Source organism: Callorhinus ursinus, unplaced genomic scaffold (genome assembly GCF_003265705.2).
Source record: "Callorhinus ursinus isolate GAN/ISIS: 27379988/994484 unplaced genomic scaffold, GSC_fseal_2.0 scaffold43, whole genome shotgun sequence".
Classification (NCBI taxonomy): Eukaryota; Metazoa; Chordata; class Mammalia; order Carnivora; family Otariidae; genus Callorhinus; species Callorhinus ursinus.
This window is the reverse complement of record NW_027397105.1, coordinates 674,591-699,282: the sequence shown is the minus strand read 5'-3', so window position 1 is coordinate 699,282 and position 24,692 is coordinate 674,591. Positions and strand designations below refer to the sequence as shown.

The 24,692-nt window shown below is 59.0% G+C and overlaps 1 protein-coding gene across 2 annotated transcripts in view; it reads right to left on the bottom strand.

Moving 5' to 3' along the window:
- The window catches only part of PITPNM3 (PITPNM family member 3), a 65,500-nt gene extending 40,846 nt beyond the window's left edge, over positions 1-24,654 (bottom strand). For both annotated transcript variants that reach the window (XM_073881551.1, XM_073881552.1), the window contains exons 1-3: positions 24,550-24,654; positions 9,827-9,922; positions 5,467-5,574 (exon numbers count right to left, since the gene is read on the bottom strand). In XM_073881551.1, coding sequence (XP_073737652.1) covers positions 5,467-5,574; positions 9,827-9,922; positions 24,550-24,571 — 226 coding nt within the window. In that variant the 5' untranslated portion in view covers positions 24,572-24,654. The remainder of the gene's footprint in view (positions 1-5,466; positions 5,575-9,826; positions 9,923-24,549) is intronic.
- Between the last annotated feature and the right edge of the window lie 38 nt (positions 24,655-24,692).

Sequence of the window (24,692 nt, the reverse complement as noted above, 5' to 3'; positions counted from 1 at the left end):
CATATGAAAAGCAATCATAGTACTGGCAAACAGGACAAAACCCACAGGATCATCTCAATAGATGCAGAAAAAGCATTTGGCAAAACTCAACACCCTTTCACAATAAAAGCACTGGTCAAACCCAGAATCGGAAGGAACTTCCTCAACCAGGTAAATGACAACTACAAAAAACAAAACAAAACAAAACAAAACAAAAGAACCCAAAAAACCGAGATAGCACCATATTTAACAGCGGAAGACCAAAAACTCCACTGACGATTGGGAACAAGACAAGATGTCAGCTCTCACCATTTCTATTCAGTATTATACTAGAGAATCTAGCCAGGGAATTCAGGCAAGAAAAGGAAATAAAAGGCATCCAGGTTGGAAAGGAAGAAGTAAAACTACCTGTTTGGAGATGACATGATCTTGTATATAGAAAATCCTAAGGAATCCTCCCCCTAAAATAAACCTAATAAATGATTTCAGCAAAGTTGCAGGATACAAGGTTATACACAAAAATCAATTGCATTTCTACATACCTGCAAATAATCCATAAATGAAATTAAGAAAATAATCCAGTTACAATCACATCAAAAAGAATAGAATACTTTGGGATAAATTTAACAAAACAAGTGCAAGACTTGTACCCTGAAAACTACAAAACATCACTGAAAGAAATTAAAGAAGAACTAAAGAAACAGAAAGACAGCCCATGTTCATCGATGGGAAGACTAAAATTGTTAAGATGGCAATACTCCCCAAACTGATCTGCAGATTCAACACAACCCCTATTAAAATCCCAGCTGGGTTTTTTTGCAGAAATTGAGATGCTGATTCTAAAATTCACATGGAAATACAAGGAATACAGAATAGTCAAAACAAACTTGCAAAAGAAGAGCAAAACACATGGATTCCTGCTTCCTGATTTCAAACTTACTACAAGGGCATAGTAATCAAGACGATGTGGTGCTGGCCTCAGGATACACACATATCAGTGGAATAGAATTGAGAGTCCAGATACAAATCCATATGTTTCTGATCAATTGACAAGGAGGCCAAGACAATTCAAGAATTGTCTTTCCAGGGCACCTGGGTGGCTCAGTTGGTTAAGCATCTGCTTTTGGCTCAGGTCAGAATCCCAGGGTCCTGGGATCAAGCCCCGTGTCTGGCTCCCTGCTCAGTGGGGAATCTGCTTCTCCCTCTGCCTCTATCCCTCCCCTCTACTCATGCTTTCTCTCTCTCGCTCTTGTTCTCTCTCAAATAAATAAATGAAATCTTAAAAAAAAAAAAAAGAATTGTCTTTCCAATAAATGGTTCCAGTACAACTGGTTACCCACAGGCAAAACAATGAAGTTGAGCCCCTACCTCACACTCTACATAAAAATGAACTCAAAGTGGATCAAAGACCTAAATGTAAGAGCTAAAACTATAAAACTCTTAAGGAAAAACAAAGGGTAAATCTTCATGACTTTGTATTAGTTGATGGTGTCTTAGATATGGCCTCAAACATAGAAACAATAAAAGCAAAAATAGATAAACTGGGCTTCATCAGATTTTCAAAAATTTGCACTCTAAAAGGTATTATCAAGAGAGTGAAAAGACACCCACAGAATGGGAAAAAATATTTGTAAATCATATAACTGATAAGGGTCTAGTATCCACAGTATATAAAGAACACTTACAACTCAACAAGAGAAAGACAAACAACCTGATTTTAAAATGGGCAAAGGATTTGAGTAGACATTTCTTCACAGAAGATGAACAACAACCAATAAGCACATGAACATATGCTTATCATCATCAGTCATTAGGGAAATGCAAATCCAAACCATAATCAATCATATGCCACGTCACACCCACTAGCATGGCTATTATCAAACAATTGACAATGACAAATGTTGGCAAGAACGTGGATTAGTCTGAACTCTGGCACAACACTGGTGGGAAGGGAATGTGGCAGCCCAGCACTCCAAGTCGTGGGTGCATGCCCAAGAGAACTGGAAGTGTGTCCCCACAAAAACCTGTACATGAACACTTACAGCAATGCTACTCATAACAGTAAAACAGTGGAAACAACCCAAATGTCCACCAGCTGATGAATGCATGAACAGTATGTGGAACTATTATTCAGCCATAAAATGGAATGACGTTCTGGTTCATGCCACAGCACTGATGAGTCTCAGAAACACGATGCTAAGGCAGACAGCAAATACAAAAGGTCACATATTGTTGGATTCCATTTATATGAAATTCGAGGGTTTTGATCAGAGAAAAATGGGGAGTGACTGCTGACAGGTATGGGATTTCTTTCTGTTCAGGAATTAGGCAGTGGTGATGGTTGCTCAGATTCATGAATACACAAAACACACAGAAAGCACTGAATTGTATACAATTTAAGAGGGGGGATTGTATGGTCTGTGAATTATGTCTCAATTTTAAAAAGAACTTGGCAGGACCTGCTTTCCTTGGACAATGTTAATAATGGCAGCCCTGTGCTTCCCGAGATCACTGGACTCAAGCTCGCTCCTGTTCTGTGTCATAATCTCACTTAGGGATCTCTGGCTAATTAGCCCACACTGAAGTGCGTGGGGTCTATTTCCATCCACTTCTAACCCACCAGGAGCCTCTGAAACTTAAAAGAACGGGAGGATAGAGACCTTACAAAGCACAGAATGAGTCCATGGCACCTATGGATCAATATAGGTTGTTACGGAAAAAAACCAGAGTGCACGAAAATGAAAAGATGATCGTTTAAAAAATGAAATAAACAACAAACTCCACGGAAGAGCTGAGCAAAGGGATGGCAACAACTGGAGAAGACAGGACTGGTGAGCCACAGGTGGGGTTAGAGCCGAGGAACATCACGAGAGCCCAGCAAGGACCAAGAAATAAGAAGAGGAGGGGCAAGGCGAGACCCAGGTCTGGCATGTCTCTAAGGTAAGTCCGGAAGGGGAAAGAGAGAAAGAAACACCTCAAGAAATAATAAAAAGGAAATGTGTGTGTGTATTTACACACAAATATGCACGTATTACATTACTGTACTGTGTATACATCCGTGGATACATTGTACTATACGTTATACATAGTGTGTGTACATAGTATATGTTATGTCTCACTATATATTCTAGACTCTGCATGTGTGTGTATCGTATGTATCATACATCACGTGCCGTCAGGAATGCGGAGCGCGCGAAGCGGCTTCGGGTGTCCGGGCAGAGCTAGGCAGGCAGCTACCGAACAGCTGACTCAGGAGCCCCGGGCAGAGGTCGTGGCTGAGACGGACTTGGGCTCACCACTGAGGGCGGCGGAGACTACCCAGGCTGGTTTCGAGGGCAGCCTTCTCCTGAAGCGTCCTCGGGGCTTCTGCCGCCCAGAGTCATGCCCGGGTCTCCCTCCCGAGGCCCCGCGCTCCACGTCCTCCTGCACAGGGTGACCGTGGCCAGGACCCTGCTCCTCCTTGGCTGCCAGAGGCCGTGCCCACACTGAGCATGGGGGCAGCCCGTGTTATGGCTCAGTAACGGCTGGCCGGTGAAATGAATGCGTGTGTTCTGCTCTGTGGATGAATCACACCACCCCCAGGGGCTGGAGACACAGCGGGTTCCCTCTCCTCACCCTCCCTGCTCCCCACTGCCCACGGGGAGGAAACAGCGTCAGCATCATAGCCCTGACCCAATGCACCCCTCCCAGCAAGCCCGCCAGGTGCTTGCCAGAACGCACTTGTCCCGGCATTATGATGACCCAGGACGGAACGCACTTGGCAAGTCCTGACTCACTTAATCCTCACAACGCCGGTACTAGCCCTGCTCTGCCCACGAAGAAACAGAGGTGCCAGAGGTAGCGTGAGCTTGCCTGGCCCCGCAGAGCCAAGTTCGTGCACGGAGAGTGCCCCAAGCTCTCCCTCCGCTTCCCTCCCCCTGCCCTCCGGCTCCTCTCCTCACCCCTCCCCAGCTCGCACTGTGCTGAGTCACATTCTCTGGGCGCCAGGGGGCGGGGGTGGGAAGCCGATGGCCAGATGGGCCCTGAGTGCAAGTCTGGACTTGTCTTATGGCTCCTGAGCACTTTCCCGGGGAAGTAGCTGGAACCTGTGACCCCTTCTGGGCCCCTCCAGGGTTTGGGGCGAAGGCAAGAGCGGGGGCCAAGGGTCCATCTGCAAATGTGCGGCTGTGACAACAGGGGCGTTGCCTCTGGACGAGCCCTGGGGACCAGACTCGGGCCTGCCCTTCCTGGGAACGTGCCAGTAGCCCAGGGCCTTTCTGTAAGACCTGACTACTCTGCAGAGGCCCTGGACCCCGCCTGCGTCCAGCTGGGGATCGGGACGGATCTGAGCGCCATGCCGCCACCAGCTCGAGGACCTTGGGCAAGACACAGCTTCTGTGAGCCTTGGGTTCTCCATCTGTAGAATGAACAGCCACCCCTGGTGTGTCCTTTCCTCGGACAGCTCTCGGGCATGGCGAGAGCTCCAAGCCAAGGGGGCGGAAGGGGCTCGAGGGAAGCGGCTATGGGCAAGACACCAGCACCGAACCGGCTGCCAGCAAGACAGCCCTTCTCTTGGGCTGGGCCAGGACCATCTCACAGAGCACCCAGCCCCTGAGTGAGGAATGACGGGAAGTGAGGAAGAGGTGCTATATGGGGTGGGAGGAGGGACGGGTAAAACGAGCCTGGGGACAACACGTACACAGTTAGCACCCTGGACCCCAGGCAGGGTTCTAGATCTGCCCCTCATTCCTGAGTGACCTTAATCCATCACAGCCTCTCTCTGATTATACGGCCTTCCCTGCCCCTCAAAGCCTGGCTTCCCTGACCCCTCTCCCCCTGGGCCCAGCGACCCTCCGCCCAAGCCTGACCCCTTACATCTTGTCTTGTCCTGAGTCACCGTCACAAGGCAGCGGCCCCAGGTGAGGCACCTTGGTTCCGCCTCCTGAATGACGCAGTAGGTGCTCAAGAAACATTCGGTTAGTGGTGCGAAATGGCCAAATGGGCAGGATGTCCGAGAGGATGGGCCCGCTCTGTTGATAAGCTCCTGGCCCAGCTGGCCTCCATGAAAAGCCTCGTGGATTAATCCCCAGCCGCACACCCCTCTGCAACCACTCAGCCGCTGGAAGTTACAGTCCACCCTGCTCCCCTTTCCGGTTCCTTCCCAGAGGTACCTCCACTGCCGCCCCAGCTTAACCAGCTCTGCCAACACCACAGGTCTGGCCATCCAAGGAGCGTGGTCCCCGCCCCCTGCCCCTGGGAACGTGTGCCCCTGTGGTCATCCCGTGGACAAAGGAAGCTCAGCCACTCTGCACAGAGAGCCCCGCACGAGAGCCCATGGGGGTCCCTGCAGGGCACAATGTTCAGGGACCGTAGATTCAAACAGGGGAGGCACCCAGAGAGAAGCGAGACTCTTCTAGAAGACCCGATTTCTAGCCACGGTTGCCCACACTCCGGCCCCCCTGCAGCACCTCGTGCACACGCCCCAGGCACCCAGAAGCAGAGGCTCACCCTGATGCTCCTCCAGCTTCCCCATGGTCTCCATCTGCTCCGCCAGGTCGTTGGAATTCCACTGGCTCATCCCGATGAGGATGGCGTTCTTCCCTTCAGCCACCTCCTCTGTGGGCGGAAGCAGAGACGAGCATGAGCGCGTGGGCTGTGTCCAGGGGACCCGCGGAGGCCGACTTCCACTACCGAAGGTGTTTGTGCTTGTGGACAGCTGCGACACTTTCCAGAAGCTTCCACCGCGAGCAGGCATTGCTGCTGCACCCTACGGGGCCCCCACAGGCTGCAGCCAAAGACAGGAACAAGGAGATGGCGATGAGAGAGGCTGAAAACCCCATTCGTATCTCCATTCCTGACGCAAGAGTGGTATTTCCTGAGAGGAAGTGTGTCTGAAGGAAAAGGAAAGCCATGCCCCTAGCTCACGGTTTTTCTTTGGGTAAGTTACTTGACTTCTCCAAAGCCTCAGTTTTCCCATCAGAAAAATGGGTGTGGCAAGGTCCACCCCGCAGAGCTGCCGTGAGGATTCAACGAGGTAATGGGGTAAAGGTCTCAGTGCATAGGGGGTGCTGGTTGATAAAGACAGTACGGTTATTCCTCCACATGAGAAGGGGGTTGCCACCAGTATTTGGGGTTTGAGTGGGGCAGGAGCAGCTCTGCTGTACCTGGGAGAGCAGAAGACATCTGGCTCTGAGCAAGCCTTGAGCTTTACAGAACCCCCTTGGCTCTCACATCTACCTTATGAACCCAGTAATGCCTCCATCCTCCCCGACAGCCCCCTCAGCCCCGTCTCCATCTGTGCCCTTCCCCAAAGAGCTCAGGGATTGGTCCGAAGGAGTCGGTGGGGCCATGTTCCCCAACCACACTGAGCACAGGCCCCTGGGTCCCCCACGTCATCGGGTGCAGTCCCCCATCCCAGAGAGGGGCATTTCCTCTAGAATGAACCCACAGGCATCTGCTGGCCCTGCTGTCAAAGGGATGGGACTTCCTGGCGAAGAGCGCTGTGCCCTCTCTCATAGGGTAGACATTAACGGGCCAGTGAGGAGAACCCTCAAGCTCATGACAGCCGCGAAATGAGGCACAAGACCCATTTTGCTGCCCAAGATGGTGCCAATATGGCGGAGTGGGAGTGCGGGGAGCTGTCCAGAGTTCTGACCACTCCCGACCCCACTTCCTGCTGGGACGCATGCTCCGGCCTGGCGCATTCGCCCCGCTGATGCGTTCAGCCACGCTTACCAAATGCTCACTCTGCACTGAGACCGTTTAAGTGCTTCACAAACATCCCCCCACTTGATCCTCCTAACAATCCCCCAAAGGTAACGATCGTTATCACTTCCGTTCTATAGACTCAGAAAGCGAAGCAGAGAGCAGTTCAGGACCTTGCGACCTCATCGGGGCGCATGTCGACACCTGCGGGCAGTGCTGTGCTCTGGGCAGACCCCTGGCCGGATTCCGGTTCAGACGCTGCCCCACGTGACCCTCAGCTGTTCCTGTGCTCATATGTCTTCCATGGGGCCCTGGTTCCACAGCCCTTTGTAGCAAGCTGTCCTGAGGACAAAGGGTGATGCCCTAAATCTGCAAAGCTGCAGAGGCCCACGTGCGCTCAGAAAGTGTCAGGTGGCACTGCCTTTGCGGGAGCAGGACCACCAAGGGGTTAAAAACTCAGCTCTGGGGTTCGACGCACTCTCTTCAACCCTGGACGCACCGTCTGCTGGCTCTCGGACCTCGAATGGTAACGTGTGTTTACCAACCTCAGTCTTTCTCACTGTAAAACCGCACCGCGGCATCAGGGCCTGCCCTGGGGTTAGAGGTGGTCAGCACGGTGTCTGCGGGCATGACGACCACAGGGCAGAGCACGGTCCTGGAGAACAGCCCGTGAGGATAACAGCACATCGCCGCCACTGCCCCAGAGCGGGCTGTGCCCCGACCCTCCGCTGCCCTCTGCCCTGGGGCGTCCCGTCCGAAGGGGCAGGAGGCGTGGGCAGCATCGGCCTGCGGCCACCTTGAGGGCCTGGTCTCCCAGCTCGGTTTCCCAAGCACACAGCTGTTCACCTGCTCGTGCAACCTTCAATGCACACCTGCTGGGTGTGGCATGAGACACAACCCCCATCCCACAGGAATCCACTTTCGGGAGAAAACACAGCAGTGTGCCGTTCTGATGCAGTAGGACGGTGAGCCCCAGTGCTGGGCATCCAGCATCACTTGTCCACACATCCAAGTCCCTCTTCCTCCACAGAGCTTGGCCCCCCGGGGCTGTGTGCGAGGTGGTCAGAGCCCCGGGGGTCCCAGGGCTCAGCGGGGAGGCCCCCTCCTCTCCTGGTCCACGGCCCCCCCAGGCTGTGTGCGAGGTGGTCAGAGCCCTGGCGGCCCCAGGGCTCAGTGCAGAGGCCCCCTCCTCTCCTGGTCCACGGCCCCTTGGTCTGCCTCTTTCCAGCAAGCGCACCATCCTCACAGACGTGCCGCCGTGCCCCTGTGCCTGGCGTCGGCCCGCCCCACGCAGCTCAGCTCTCACCCCAGGGCTCCCCCCATTCCTCTCAGGCCGCAGCAGTCTCTGCCACACCCACGGCAGGCCTCGCTCTGGCCACGTGCTCCACTCCTGCTCACTCACTCTCTGCCCCCACCCACCCCTCAACCCGCTCTCTCCCCCCCCCGGGCCTCCCCTCTGCCTGGTCTCAAACTCAGCCGGGGCGGGCCGGGGGGGGTTTACTCTGCCAACAGTGGGCTCCCCCCCGAGAGGACACACACGCGTGCACACACACCAGGGGCCTGGTGGCCGCTCTGTCGGCTCTGCGTCTGCCGCGGCCACGTCTTCTGTGTCCTCTGCTGTCTCTTGTCTCCATGCCTGGCACCGGCAGACTCCCTGCTCCCCTCCTGGCGGGAGGCTGGGCCCGAGAGCTGCACTCGGTCTGCAGACACCCTGCTCCTTGCTCCAATGCCTGGCTTCTCGTAGTGAAGGGGGTGGGATAACCATTGCATTTCACTGACCACGCGGGTCTCGTGGAGAACGTGGGCACAGCTCTAATCCCAGACACCCACGGCCTGGCCCAGCTCAGGGCAGCAGAGAAGGACGGCCTCACCTCTGACTGCCTTGCTTGAGCCAAAGAAACTCCAACGGCCTTGACCAGGGGACCACACAGACCCCACAGGAGGTGGGGAGAGGGCAGCTCAGAAGTAAGGGCGCCTCAGCAGCCTGTGGGCGGCCCCTGTGGCTCAGGGCTGGGGTGCTAGGCTGTGGGGAGTGGCTAGCAGGGTGGGGGCAGGACCCTCCCAGGGGAAGCAGGTGAGCAGGCCTGACCTGCCCACGCACAGTGCCTCCCGCCACAAGCCCTCCCCATCATCCGGGAACCCCAGCCCCGATGAACTGCAAAGTATGTGAAGTAAAAGTGTTCTGAGCGTCAACATACTGACACTGTTGTTGCCACACTATAGGCAGGTGTCCCCGGGAAGCAGCCAGACACCAGTGGGGGCAGCAAACGAGTCCCAACCGGGCCGGTGCAGGGTTGGCCTCAGGGCCAAGACCCCCTGCCCAGCTGGGCTTCCTGGAAGGCACCTGCACTGGGCATTCCCCATTTCTGGAGGCGCGGAGCTCACAGGGAACCTGAGGCCTGGAGATCAACAGCACGGCTGAGACCATGTCCCAGGTGTCCGCTCGGGTCCGAGGTCTTCCTAGCGCACAGTCTGTTTGTCTTTCAAGACCCTGTTTTGCCAGGCATTTCAAAGCTGGCCGTCCCAGGAGTGAGCCGACCCCCCAGATATGGTGCCTCCCCGGGGGGGCCAAGCCGGCCAGTGAGGACCGGGGCCCCTGGGTGCAGGAGGAGAGCCCTGGTGCTTCTCATCCACCCCCACGCTGGCCAGGCGAGCGGGGCCACGGGGACCCACCCTCGGAAAATCTGGATGGACTCCGCTGTCACCTCCTGTGTCTGGAAGGCTCCTTCCCCTCGTCCCTCGTCACTGTGGAGAGGGTCCCACAGACCTCCCCACCCTGAGTCCACCAGGGACCCGCCATCACCGTTGCTGTTAACACCTGGTGCCTTTTACTCAGCGGCATGCTTGCCCCTCGGGCGTGCGTCTCCCTCGGTGTCACCGTTGGATTCCACCCCCGCCACTAAACCACAAGCCCGAGCAGGGCAGTGCCCACGCCCCACGGACTCTGCAGCACGGTGAGTGCCTTGCATAGCCCCCGAGCTAGACCCAGAGAGCTGCAGGGTGAAGGCAGGACCCCCTGCCCTGGGACTCACAGATTGGATACCTGTGGAATGTGGGACGTGGGGCCCAAGGAGGGGGAGACACTAACCCCCAACAGGGATCCCCTTCCTGGGGCTTCGAGAAAGGCCATCTGGGCCATGAGGGGACGATGGGGTGCACTCACCTCTGGCATCAAAGAATTCATCGTCTGAGCTCTCCACTGAGTCGCTGAGGACGTTTCGAAGGTGCCAGGGCGTGCCGCCACCCGGGGGAGGGCCACCTGCCAGAGGGAACACGGCCGTTAGCCAGGCCTGAGACCGTGTCCGGCGTGAGGCAGGTAAACCCGTGCCTTCAGACCAAGGGCCAGCCGGCGTCCCCCGTCCCTCGGTCGGTGCCCAGCACCTTGCTGAGCCGGCCAGACACCGTGCTTGCATTTGGGCCCCCAATCCCTCTCCGACATGCCATAGTGAGAGCCCCAAAATCGAGAGTGGAGGTGGTAAGTCATGCCGCCAAGGCGATCCGTGCACCAGAACACACGGTGGGCCATGCTGCGTGGGCGCACGGTCTCTACCGGTGGGAAGGGGGCTCTGTTCACGGTGGCCACTCAAAGGCGCCACCACCTACGAAGCCGCCTGCTCAAAATGAGACATCAAGGTCGGCGGAGCAGGGGACGAAGGCCCAGAACGTCACAGCCAGTCGTGGACACGTGTTCCCACATGCTCCTGGCCATGCCCAACGGCGACAGGCGGGTGAAGGGGAGGGAGGCCGACGCACCGACACCCACACAGCGTGTGCAGGCCTGGACCGCCTCCTCCGCCTCCGGCAAGACACACAAGCCCCAGCAGGGAGGGGCCTGGGCCTGAGCTCCACCTCGCCTCGGCAGCCCGCGCCATCCTGTTTCCAGCCACAGCCTCGGTTCTCCCCCCGTAAAGTACCGGCAACCATCAGTCCCGAGCTCAAAGGATCAGAAGGAATGCATGCTCAGTGTCCGCCTCTCCGAAGGCCCAGACCCACGGCCGCTGGACCATGACTAACACCCACAGAAGGCAGGACGGGTGCTGACGGCTCTCGGGGCAGGGCGCACACAGAACGTGGCCTCCTCCGCCCACCTTGCACCCCTCACCAGGCCGGGCCAGGAGCCCCTCTCTGAGCTCCCTCCCTCCACAGGCAGCTGGGGACTCACACGGAACCAGCCCAGCACGCCCTCGCCCGCCCCCCAGATACGTGAAGACCGGGGGCTGCAGGTGCATTAAAATCCATCAAAACTGAAACCATCAAAGCGTTAGGAGAAAACTGACCTGGTAGTTTTTTTGAGGAAGCCATCCGAGAACGGTTAACCATCATGTCTGACAACACTGGAGCCTGGAAGATACCCTAGCGTCCGCGTGCGGGGCCGGGGCGGAATGGTGCAGCGGCTCGTCGTGTGTGGACGCAGAAGGACGCCCACAGGGTGTGGCTGGGAGGCGGGAAGGCAGGTAGGGCCCAGAACAGTATGTTCCTTTTGACCGTGTTTGGAAAACACGCTTGTATCTGCCCACGGAGGATTCAGGCGGCGTGTGGGTTAAGTGCTCAGGTCTGAGGAGGGACAGGCCTGGATTCAAGCTCAGGCTGAGGCCCCTGCCCCCTCTGTGCCTCGGTTTCCCCGGCTGTAAGGTGAGGACGGCTCACACCTGCTTGGGGAGTGTATAAATCTCTAACCGAGACTCACAGCGCTCATTAGCACATGGTGAGCGTCCACAACAGAGATTATTGTATAAATTTACGGACAGCGGCGTCAGCATATCCGGAAGGACACACACCAAGGCGCCTGCAGATGTTATTCGTACAGAGTGAATCTGACAGGAGGAGGCAGAGAAAATGTGGGTTTTACACAGCTCACGTGATTTTATGACTATTAATTTCATAAATCATCCTATTTTATCAGTTCTAAGAGGCGCATTTTCTCACGTTTTCCCACCTTTAAAACTGGAGTGCATCGCACATCACGGCTTGTCATAGCTCATGCGGATCCTTGAGCGACACGGGCCTTTCAATAAACACACGGGGTTTTTCTTTCAATAAACTTCCTCACACATTTCTTAATAATGTTTTCTTTTCTCCAGCTTAAACTACTGTAATTGCATAATATGTAATGTAGACAACATACTGACTACGTTACTGGTGAGGCTCTGGGCAGCAGTAGGCACTACCGCACCTTAGATTCTGTGGAAAACAGTGCAACCACCCTGCACACAGGGCTCGTTGTCCCCGCGGCATCAGCCCTGGCCAGCAGGTCACCCGTCTTGTGTCTGGAGAAACCCGCGTTCCCGTAGGAGCCATGTCCCTGCCTCGGCTACCCCATCTGCACAGTGAGAAGCCTGACGGACACTGTCCCTTTTCAATTCTGACCGACGTTGGAGGGGCCCGTCTGGCACACACAGCAGATGCCAATGAGCAAGTGAGAGGGGGGTGCTCCCCCAGCCACGGCTACGGCGGGGGGGGCGCATCAGCCCTGCCCCCACCGTGCCCAGCACCGCTGCAGGATGCTGGCACTGTCCCCTGCCCTGAGCCCAGATCCCAGAGCATAAACTGTTCCTGAAGGGCGAGGCCAGCCCTGTTGGCCCAGAGACGGCGCCTCCTGCCCGTCCTTCCTGCCCCACCCACCACAAACTCCCAAACACACACCCAGCCTGAGCAGCACGGCTGGGGCCAGGCGAGAAGCACATTCCACGGCGTGCACCTCTAGGTGTAAAGCTGGGTCTGGCCCACATTCCCTGTGGGGACCCTCTAAGCTTTCGATGCTTGCCCACCACGGCGGGCAGCGTGGCAGGCTGGACAGCAATTTCCTGCTCACAGGCCCTGGATTTCCTGCAAGGGATGCACCCATGTGGAGGAGGGTCTGGCTGGTACAGCAAGACAGGAGAAGAAACAGTAGGTATACATATTTGAAAGGAAAAACCAAAACCATCTCTGTTCTCTGATGGCATTGCTGTCTATACAGAAAACAAAAGCTCTACAAAATCTACAAAAAAGCAAAACAAAACATAGCCCACCAAAAACGCTTCTGGAACAAATAATTGAGTACAGCAAGATCGCCGGATACAAGACCAATATACGAAAGTGAATATATTGTCAATGAAGAACCAGAATTTGAAATTTGAGAAACAGTACCACTTATAAATGTCACCCCAAACCCCCCCAAAACACAAAGAAATACTTAAGTGTAAGTCAAGTGTATATAGCAATTTCTATGATTCAAAAAGTACAGTCATTTAAAATTCTTGCTGAATTTACGTTAATTTTATACGTGTTCCCAGTCAGCAGATACTAAAGGTATAAAAACTACCGTCCACACTATATTAATATGCAGATATTCCTTGCTGTGCACATCCATTCTGTTCCCAAGTAGCGAGAGCCTGGACGGTCAGGACAGTCCTACTGCCCCTGTTACTTGGTCCCTGAGTGTTGGACGGGGGCAGCAAGCTCACCGGAAGATGTGCCCAAGTCTATCTGGTTCCTGAGCTTGAAGAGCAAAGGCTCCAGAATTTGTGGCTCATGCACCACGCCCACCACACCCTTCCCTTCCGGCCACCAGCCCCCTAGGTCACTGCCACACTGAGGACAAGTGTGACAGGCTGGCCTTGGTGGGGGTCCCAGCCAGAGGGAATGGCTGCGGGGAAGCCGGGCTGGCTCCATCTGTGGGAGCCATTCACCCCACTAGATGTGGGCAGAGAGGGAAGGGGAGCCCACCCCCAGAGACCATGCCAGGTGCGGGGGATGCCGTGGCAAAGAAGCAGGGGAGGGCGGGGACCTCGCAAAGCTTATGTTCTTCAGGGGGACGGGGGTGCAGAGCTGGGACAAGTAACTGACGAAGAGAATTTCAGCAGCAGAAAGTGACAGGGAGACGATAGGATCTCTCCCTCCTACCTCTGCGGTGCCCCCTTCCCCACACATCCGACAGCAGAGTCAGCCTAAAGAACAGACCAACATGGATGCGAGTTACAGTCACTGAACCAAAGCTGTGCCTCCCCTTTCAAACAGACTCTCCTCTGTGGACAAAGTCTATATTTGAATTTCTTCTCAAAGGCATATTTCATCGTGTTTACGGTCATCCTCCTTGTTTTCAAAATGCGTTCCTGCATTGGTTTTTAAAGATGCACTCTATGTTTGTTCAGATGCGTTATAAATCCCACCCTGCTCTCAGGTTGCCCCAAACAACCTCTGGAGAGGGGGTGCACGGGGTCTCAGCTGTCCACACCTCCAGGATTGAGAACCTATGCTAGCAGGTAACACTGAGCAGCAATCATCACCCGGCTTCTGTGCAGGGGGTGCGCCCTTCCTCTCTTCCTCCCGCAGACTTTTTAACAAGGTCACATTTAACAAAGGGGCACAGCGGCGGGATGACTTGGGAGGGTGTGAGAGGTCTTCCTGTGAAGGTGTCAGTCGATGAGAAGGAGCCAGACACACTGAGCGTGTGTGCATGTGTGTGTGCACGCACAGTCCTGCACATACTCGTGTGGGGTGCACAGGCAAGGTGCATGCATGTGACCTGTCCTACAGTTGAGGATGCACGACGCTGTTTGCTCGAGGTCTCAAAGCCCATAGGTGATGGAGGTGGCACTGGAAGCCAGACCCGTCCAACTTGCCCACCAGGTCTGCCAGTCAGTGTCTGGGTATCCTTGTGTTTGCAAAGACATCTGAATGTGCACCTACCTTCCTTGGAGAGTGCCACCCTCCCCAAGCCCCTCTCCCTTCCTGAGCCTGTCCTGAAGACACATGCGAGCACACACGCTCCCGTATAACCCCCTCCCCATCTCTGTGCCTCACGCACACACCAGCCTGCAGGCACGGGTGGAAACTTTGCAGAAACCTTAGCACATGGGCCGTGGAGCAACACCAACCTGGGCTCCCGCTACCACTTACAGGCCCACAAAGGAAGCACACTGACCTCGTGGGGCCTCACTCCTGTCATCTGCAAGGTGGGCATTGTAGTTGCAACCTCACTGTTAGGAATTCAGCACGGACCACCGACTGCAGCGTCCAGCACCCTGGCACCCCATCAGCCGCAGGACTGAGAGGTAGACAGGGCCCATGGGGGCTTCCAGGCAGCCCCCCAAGGCCACAGACCCATCTGTGTCCTCCAAGGCCCACCTGACATCCTCCAGCAGACTCTCCTCCTCTACCACACTTACTTAAAGCTCTAAATCAGAACAAAAGAGCAAGGGGAAAACCCATCCCCCCCAATCCAGAGAGAAGCAGAGGATCCTTTGTACCCATGATGCCCTGACCCCCAACAGAGCTCCAAGTGGGGTGGGGGGGCAACCTCACTCTCTCCCTGCTTGCCTACCCACTGTCTCAGGTGCAGCGTAGCCTTGTGACCTTGTCACGGACCTGGCCTCCCCAGCGTGGGTGCAGCTGGGGGTCCTGGCTCAGATCACCAGCCACCCTGCCCCCCCCGACCTGGGCTGGCTCCCAGGGACACAGCAACAGAGGGCCAGATGGACAGGAGCCACCTGTGGATGCTCTGCCCTGTGCCAGGGCCCCCCCAAGGTGGTCCCAACTTGGGGGCAGGAGCCCACCAGAAGGGAGACACCACGCTGTGCTCAGGAGCCCAGCCTGAGGGGAAAGGCATTGGTTGACTCTTCTGGGGCCAGACCTTGGGCCAGATGGCGCCCTGGGGTAAGGAGTTAGGGAAAGAGCTAACCTGGATTGTTCCCTGCCCCTGGGATGCAGCCTCAGGCCCAGCCTCGAGGAGCCCAGGACAGATGAGGGCAGCCTGGCCGCTGGGCCGAATGCCAATCCTGTGCCCCACAGGTGTGGACAGCATGTCCTGGAGGCAGAGGCCCTGCAGGCTGGAGGGCCCAGAGGTCTTCCTGGGGACAGGGCCCCAGCTGAGCCTTAAGGGAAGTCGTGGGCAGGGTGGGGGAAGGAAAGACACAGGTCAGAGCAATCAGGCCATGTCTACGAGAAGCTGGATCGAGAAACTTCTCCTCCAGAATGGGAAGTCTGGCTCATGAGAACAGGAGGGGACCCGGGCGTCTGCAGTGACGGCCACACTCTGTGGGTGTTCAAGTAACACCTGCCAACTCCCAACCCTCCAGGGAGCCTCAAGCGCCTCTGAGTGGCCGGGAAGGGGTGTCTGGCACTGGGCCTGCCGCCAGGCCCTGCCTGAAGCTGTACCAGAAGCCTCGGCTGGTGCGCTGCATCCAAGGAGTGTGCGCCTCGGGGCAGAAAAACACTCTGCTGTGGCTCACTTAGGCCCCTTGTCCCCATTCTCTGTCTGTCACACACACAGACACGCATGCACAGATATACGTACATACATAAACACACAGGGACACAGAGTTGCACAGATACACACCTGCAGACACGCATACGCGTATACACACATGCACAGACACGCATAAACACGTGCACACACATGCAGACACGCATACACGCATAAACGCATGCACACACATGCAGACAGACATGCATACACGCGTACACAAACATGCAGGCACGCATGTGCGCATACACACGTGCACACACATGCAGACACGCCTACATGCATAAACGCGTGTGCACACATCCAGACACGCATACGTGCATAAACGCGTGCACACACGCACACGCTCATACACACGTGCGCACACATGCACACAGACATGCATAAAGGTGTGCACACATGCACACAGACACGCATACGCGCATACACACGTGCACAGACTCCACACACGCATAAACGCACACACACACAGACACGCCTGCACACAGGTTTCACAAGCCCGCACATCAGGGTAACTGCCAGTTGTCAACGCTGCTGAAAGGATCAGGCCACCGGACTTCCTGTGGGCAGTGGGTGCCGTGTGGACACAGAGCCGGCAGCCCACACGTGGCTCACACAGCCACCCACACCCACGCACAGCTTCACACCTGGTCCCACAACACAGTTAGGATCCCACCTCACTGCTCCTCCGCACTGGCCCGGGCTCCCAGGGGTCCACGAACACGTAGTGAGACACAGGGCACTGGCTGCGGCCCCTCCTCCGGCCCTCTGCCCCAGAGCCTGGCTTTCCACCTCAAGCGTGACCTGAACCACGGTCCCGCTCACCCTCCCACCAAAGGCTGGTTCAAATCCCAGGCCTGCCTCTCATCCGTTCGTTGTGCATCTCAGGGTCTCGACAGCACGTTGTGCCTCAGTTTCCCACTCTGTGACGTGGGGGAGATACCAGCACTTCCAGCTGTTGGTGTAAGCTGCCGTACAGCGGGCAGCTATGAGAATTGCATGCATGAGCACCTGGAACAGTCCGCCGGCATTTGCGCGCAGACTCTCCCACAGGTGGGCCCTCCCCTTCCCCTCCTGGAACGGGCCCAGGGGCACAACAGCAACTGCTCTGAGCAGGCGGGCCCCCACCCCCCTCCCAGTGCAGCTCCCTGTCCCCCAGACTCCGAGCTGCCCCAGGACAGGATCCACTCTCTCTCCACCTGCCAGCCGGGGCTCCTGCAGCGCACGGCCCCTGGGAGGCCCCCAGACCAAGCTCCTGCCTGTCCCCATGCCCCAAGTGCCCGGACTGCCATCCGTGCTTGAGGATCAGCTCCGGGCCTTCGGGCCCCAAGGCTGGTCTGGAGCCTGCCTCCTCCACGCTCCCCTGACGTCCTTCGCCTGCGCCCATCAAAGCACCTATCCCCTATCTGCAGCCAGGGTCCAGGCCTTCCTGCCCCACTGGGCAGTGGGGTCCCTGGGGCACACACCTGCTGGGAACCCTGCAGGCCCACAGCCCCTCCCAGCCCAGGGCTAGGCACAGAGGAAGCCCGCATTCTGCTCGGCACCGCCCACTGCCGGGGAGTCCTCAGGCACGGCCCTCTCGGGGGAGCATCCCACTGCACCTGCCCTCTGGGTCAGGATGAGTCCGGGAACCAGACCAGTCCAGGCCCAACCCACCCAGGCTCAGCCCTCACGGGGTGTGGGGCCACCAGGGAAGGACGAGAGGCCAGGAGAAGCCTTGAAGGAAACCAATGCAGGTTGGGGCTTGGTTGCTATGGAAACATGTCCTAACTACTTCCCAAACTGCTGTATGCGCCACTGATGAGCTTATGGGCTGGGCTGTCTTGGGGACTCGCAGGGAGCCCTGGGAGGGCCTGTCTTCGGGTCTCCCAGCACCTGGAGCCCAGATCCTGGATGACCCGGAAGGAACCCAGCTTCTGGGGGACCAGGTGGCTCCATGAGTCCAGGCTGCAGAAGGACCCTGAGACCAGTCACAGCCCAACCCTGGCCCCGACCACAGCCTGCGCCTGGAGCGGCGGGCCCCAGACGGAGTTACGGCCACGGGCACACAGCAGGCCACGGCCCCCATCTCCAGCCACACGGCAGATGCAGCCACAGCCCGGCTGCAGACCCAGCTGCAAATCTGACACCAGCACCAGCCGCCACCTTCCGCCGGACCCTGGCCGTGCTAGCCTGAGGCACCACCGAGGGGCTCGGCCTCGGCCAACACAGACTTCTGTGCAGCGCATCACACGACAGCCCGGGGCCTGCGTGGCCTGTGAGGCCAGCGAAGAAGGGCTGTGGCCCCTGCCTGCAGCTCAGGGCGGAGGCTCCCCGAGGGGGAAGCTGGTCTGCCCTACTGCCCCACCCCCGTCCCCAGGCACCGGCTGGAGGCAAATTAAAACCCCAGGCTCCCCACAGGACACATTTGGCCAAACCAGGTACCTTGAAAAAATATGCTTTTTGAAGACCTTCTGGTAGCTCATAAATATACCACGGAAATGCCCATTACCTTGTTGAGGAAATAATTAGTGATTAATTGCTTTGGCTACCTATGGTATTTTCACCAGCTCTGCCAGTCTGCCTCCCGACGGCTCCGAGTGGCTGGAAACAGGCCCCTCCGTCCCGCCAGACTCCTGCTTTCTCCTCCCGCTAAAGGGAGCTCCACAGTGCCCACCGCTGTGCCACGTGCAGGTGCTCAGGAGGGTGGGGGAGCACAACATGGGACAGGGGCCCCCTGCCAGTCACCCCGGGAGCCCCCGTGGGGAGTGGGGAGCCGAGGCCCACGACCCAGGCGCCCAGCTGGGGCCGCAAGGATGCCCACGGATCTGGGGGCCTCCCAGGGGCCGTGCGCTGCAGGAGAACCCCGCTCCAGGAGCGACTGCATCTTGGCGAGAGCAGCACAGGTTACCATGGGCCCTACCAAAGGCAGGCGGCACGGAGCCGCGAGGGCCAAGGTGACCCCGTGGGGGCCACTATACCACCTGCTGCTCCGAGGCTGCTCCCGAGCAAGGGTGGGGCCCCAGTCGCCTCCGGCCCACAGGCTCCCCATCTGGTGCCAGTTCACAGCCCAGGAGCCCCAGGTTACACCCCACAAGAAGGGAACAAAGAGACAGCGAGGGATCAACGCCCTACACCCACACGCCCATACTGGGCAGCAATGGGAGGGCTGAAAATAGCTCTTTCCACCACCAGGGGTGACTCCAGAGTTGCTCAGCCGGGACCAGCCTCCCAGGGGAGGGATGTGGTGGGGACACAGGAGAAGGAAGCCTCAGGCCACGGCCGGGCAGAGGCGTTCGAGGAGGAGGTCGCTGATCTGAACATCCTGGAGCAGTCCAGAGACCGTCAGAGGTGTGCAAGCGGTGAAGGGCGGCCACGGACACTGCACAGCCCAGTCCTGCACCCCTCGGGCTGTCCCTGACTGGGAGCAACACAGGAGGTGACCGGCCTCGGCAGCAGCCGGCGCACAGAGGCCTCCTGAATCCGCCCGAACTCAGCGCCCCTCCCAGACAGAGCCCGGCAAGCTTCCATTTGTGCTTCCAACCCTTGTTTGGCATCCCTCTTCTCTAGAATAACGGGTCATCTGGGAAGGGGACCGCCTCCTCGCCGGCCTCCCCCACGCAGGTCTGCAAATAAGCAGGTGACTCTCCAAGGAACACAGGCTCCAGACTCCCCGTGGGGCACCCACCCCTGCAGGGTCAGCCCCGGGCTCTGCTGCTCGGCCCGGGGAGGAACCGCACCAAGAAGCCGAGAGAGAGCAGCTTGACAGTCAGGGACCCGCAGCAGCACCTGCCCCCCCCCCCCAGCCCCAGACACACACGCTGACCCCCTCCCCCCAGGGCCACAGAGCCTTCCCCCGGGGCCCAAACTCGCCCCACGGACAGGCTACCCCTCATCTCAGAGTGAACCTCCTAAACGCTGCCCTGGGGACGGCCTGGAGGCGGTGGGGGGCGGGGCACGGCAGGGACCCAGCTCCAGCTCCCGCCCCAGGGCCGCTGACAGGCAGGAGGCTTCCCCCCACCCACATGCGTACCCCCGTGAGGACTGTGGCCACACGGCTGTGCTGGCGGGCAGGCGTGGCCTGCATGGGGGTGGGCGGGCGCGGGCCCTGGAGGTGGCATTTACCTCCGGAGTGACTCACTAAGGCTCCATTCCTTTGCAAAAGGGGGTGCAATTTAGCATTTTCTTTCTCTTTAGAAAACAAGAATTTTAAAGCCAGGAGTAGAGAGAATTTGAGGGCGTGTGTGGGGGGCTGGGACCTCATGTGATTTCCAAGCTCACTGGTTCTGTGCTCTCGGCCCCCTCCCACCCCAGGCCTTGGGGGGGACCAGCCACCCCCTCCCCGGGCTGGCTGCAGATCTGGTGATGGGCGGGCCAGGGCCCCCGGGACCCCCAGAGGCACACATGCTTTCTGTGCCAGCCCCACCCCCTGCTCCCACCACCCTCCTGGGGTCGCTGGGGGGGGGCAGGAGAGCAGGGAGGAGACCCCCCCAGGCATAAGCCAGCAGGGAGTGGGTGAGAAAGAAGAAAGACCAGTGTTAGAGCAAATTTCAACCTGGTCCTGGCCCCCGGGGCTCATCCCTGCCCCTTCCCCAACCCCCACCCTTGAGGAAACTCAGGCCCAGAGGGGCAGGTGAAGGTCAAGCAGTGACAGAGCCAGAGTCTTCATGACACAGTCTAACCGCTAGGAATGCTGAGTGCAAGCATCGGCGAGCCCCGAGTCCTACTTCCAACCCAGCCTCTGACTTCTCGGGAGTCTAGAACGAGACACTGTGTCTTCCTGGGGTTCGGGTTCCTCATCCGCAAAATGGGAGTGACAGCGAGCCTCCCCCCGAGAGACGCCGTCCAGCCAGCAGGTAGGAAGCAGGTGACATCACAAGCCAGGGTATCTCCGGCCCCCACACCCAGCACCCACCGGAGTGTCCCACTCCCCACAGAGCGTTCACACGCCCGTCCTGGAGGACGCAGACCTCAGGGGAGGGCCCTGTGCCCTGCAGGCCTCAGCCTCCCGTCCTGCTAATCCGCAGGTGGGACTGGAACCCTCCCGGCGGACGAAGGAGTCTGCAAGCAAACGTCACACCCTCTGGCCAGTCATGCACAGATGCAGCCCCAGCAAGGGGGGCGTCTAGCCAGGTGTCCCCCTCAAACACCCACCAGGTAGACAGGGGCTCCCGGGCCCAGGGCCACAGGCCTGAGACGAGACTCATGGACCCAGCACCCCGCACAGCCCAGGCTCACAGGCAGCAAAGGGTCTCTGGAGGGGCCTCGGCAGAGGAGGAAGAGACCCGCCCGAGCCCAGCACCTCCAAGACAGCAGGGAAGTCCATGAAGGCTTTCCGGAGGCAAAATCTCAGACAGGCCTTGAGTCGGGCACGGGCCTCTGATGTGGCCCCCACGTTTCCCCCAGGCACCCAGAAAGGGGAATCTGCAATCGCCTTGCAGAATGCAATACCCATCCCAAGATACCCACGCAGCAAAGCCATCCCGGTGCCCTAGGCCTGGGAGCTTCTCCAGCACGCTGACGCTGCACCTCGAATCCCCGGCCCTCCCCAAAGTGCTGAGAGTCCCTTCCCTCCTCTGGGAGATCGGGCCACTGGAGGATCAGGCTCCTCCCCTTGGAGCTGGACCAGCACCTGGTTCCTCCAGCCTGGAAGGCCCAGCCCGGGGCCCTGCCCTGCTGAGAAGTCGTCCCAAACCGCTGGGGCACGGGGGGTGGGGGGCGCAGGCGGTGGCAGGAAGCAGCCCCTCCCCACAGGGCCGGCTCTGCCAGGCTGGCCTCACCTGCCTCGCTGAGGGCAGAGGGGCTGCCAAAACCCAAACGTGCCACCCTGCCCCACCCTCCATGCTGCTCTCCCCCCTGAGCTCTGTCCAGCCCCCAACACCCCTGCGGGGCCTGTACCCTTGGGCACCTCCGGCCAGCCTCCCCGACCCCACCCTACTGTACCCCTCCACACTCACCTCTTCCTACGCCCAGCCCCTACCAGACCCCAGGCCTGCCCCCCGCCATCTTCCTGTCCAAATGCACCAGCTCTAAGGCGTAACTCCTACGGACCACCAGCCTTCCCTGTCTCGGACTCTCCTGTTCTGTCCTGCCGCCCACAGGTAGCCCGTCCACCAGACCTAGAGCTGCCTCGGGCCCTCCCCTCTCCTCTCCAGACTGGGTGCAGGGCACCTCAACAGCTCTGGCCTGGGTGACTGAAGTCTCCCCAGACAGCGGCACCTGGTAGTAACCCGTTTGGGATCCACACTCTGTAATTCATCCAATCCTTTCTGGAAACTCCCAACATGTTTTCCTGCACCTGGTGTCTCCTGGCAAAGTGAAAGTCCTTTTACTGCTTCTCTTCAGCACCTGTCTGACATAGTTGACACAGCTATGGCTGGCTGCTCAGGCTGGACACTGCACAAGTCCAGGGACGCCACTCACTAGACCACAGTATGATTATCCTAGAGTCATGCACTCTGGTGACTCCGGGACACAAACCCCTACCTCCTCCCTCACTAGGTGGTCCCTTGGCCAGTTCTCAGAGGGAATATCTCGCAGGTCACAGAACGTAGCCCTCACTCACAGGCTGGCCTCCCACAGCCTCCACCCTCAACCTTCAGCTTCCCTTGGTTCCAGTGTCACCCCCCAGAGTGGCCTGATCATTTCTGGCCATCGGTCTGCCCATCCACAGTAGACGGTCCCGAGCATCCACCCGTCTGTGTATGACCCCTCCTTGCGCCCCAGTTTCTCTAGCTGTGGAGAGAGGGGTATGGGCCCCCGTCTGTGAGGCTGCCTCTGTTCTAAAGCTCGCCAATCTATTCTGCACCGGCTTTGCCAGTGTGGGCTCCCATACACGCATCCTGAGAGCCGTTTTCAGGTCAGTAGGCTTAGAGCCTAAAGAGCAGAAGGGACATTTACAAAACGCAAAGCAGCCCAGAAGGACTGAGACAAGCAGGCATCGGCCCATCTTGCTGGTCAATCCCAACGGCTCCTTGGAGGGGCAGCTGAGTATGGGAGCGAAGAGCCCAGGCACGTGGATCCACAGAGGAGGGGAGTCCATGCTCCCTAAAGGGAAGGGCCGAGCACGGAACAGACGCCGAAAAGACAAGATGTTCAGAACAGCGTGAGGCACCCGCTGCCATCAGCCCGGGAACCAAATGACCCACAGGCCATGGCACAGGGGCCAGACCACACCCCCAGGCTGTGGGGGTGACCCGACAGGCCATGATGGGGAGAGTCCATCACTTACCACCCTCAGAGTCTGGCAGCCCCTGCCCTGCGCCCAGGCTCTGCCCAGACCCTCTGTTTCCAATGCCTTAGGAAGGGGGAGAGAGCCATTTGCCGCCCCCCCCCCCGGATCACTGCGCACGGTGCCTGGAACACGGTTCACGCATGCTGATGGCCGTGCCCCGGCAGGTGCTCTCTGCAGGGCTGTGCACGCACACGCACACGTGCACACACGGAGTGGGGGCAGTGGGCGGGACACACGCCCTACCATGTGCCCTCTGGGAGCAGTGGGGGTGGGTAAGGCTCCAGGACGAGGGAGGGAGACAGCGTTTTCCAGCCTGCCTAGTGTCATCTCCCCGTGCCTCCCGCAGCACCTCAGGGAGAAAGGGGTGTTTAGCTGTGCCCCACTCGGCCTGCCCCACCCCTGCAGGACTCCTCGGGGGCCCTAAATCACATGCCCAGCATGTGCACAAGGGGGTCCGGACGCGACCCAAGGTCCAGAACAGCATATGCGGGGAGGCAGTGGATTTGCACAGAGCCCAGGGTGCTCACACCCAGTGTGCATACGGGTGAACTCACACTCATTCCATCACGGTCATGGCTTGTGGGTAGAGGGGTGGAGTTCGTGCCAGACCAATGCCGCGTCCTGAGGGATGGCATAGCACCTGCCAACGTCACAGGCTGGGTGTGAGTTCTGGGTAGATTTACACATACCAGCCTCCCCAGACCGCCCGGCTGAGACCAGGCTTGCTGTCGCCCACACCGTGTGGCCGGCCTTGTGGGCTCTCCGCACCCCGGGGCCCAGCTCAAGGCCTGGCACATAGCCGACGTTGGTGAATGAACGTCTGGCTGAATGAATGAATGAACGAATGACTAACGCCCACTCCCTCACATCGTGGGGCTGCACCGCCTGCGCCTGGGGGAGGGCAGAGGCCACGGGACCCCAGAAGAGGCCCCACTTCAGACCCCCGTACCTGACGCTCCGCCTCGGGGTCGAGTAGGGGGAGGGGGCGGGACGGCTCCCAGGCCGTGAGGCACGGAGCACCCCTCCTTCCCAAGAAGAAATCTGGGTCTCCTGACTGAGCTGGGGGCGGGGGGATCGCCGCGTCCGGGGCAGAGCGAGCGGCAGGACAGGGGGGCGCGTCCTGGCTGGCGCCAGGGGCGTGGGATGGAGCGACGGCCGCGGGATAGCCCCTGCGGTCTCCGCGCCCCGGGCTTGCCCGTGGAGGTGGTGGGGGAGGCCTCCGGGGGAGGGGGCAGCCTTACCCAACCGGGGCGCCGCAGACCCGGCCCTCCCCCCGCCGGCGCCGTCCCTCCAGGTGCCGGGGGCGCAGGAAGGACGCGGGGCGCACGGCCCTCCCGGAACCTCCGCCCACCTGCGCGGGGGCTCACCTGGGCCCGCGGCCCCTCCTCGCGCCGCGCGGGTCCCTCCCCCCGGCCGCCGGCCCTGCCCTCCCGGCGCCCGCCCTCACCTGCACGGCCCGCCTGGGCCATGTCCCGGGCGGCGGGCTCCGGCTGCGCCGCGCGCACTCCTCGCCGCTCCCGGGCCCGGCCCCGGCCGCCGAGCCGCCTCCGGCCCCGAGCGGACTCCGCGCGCCGCGCCCCGCGCCCCCGC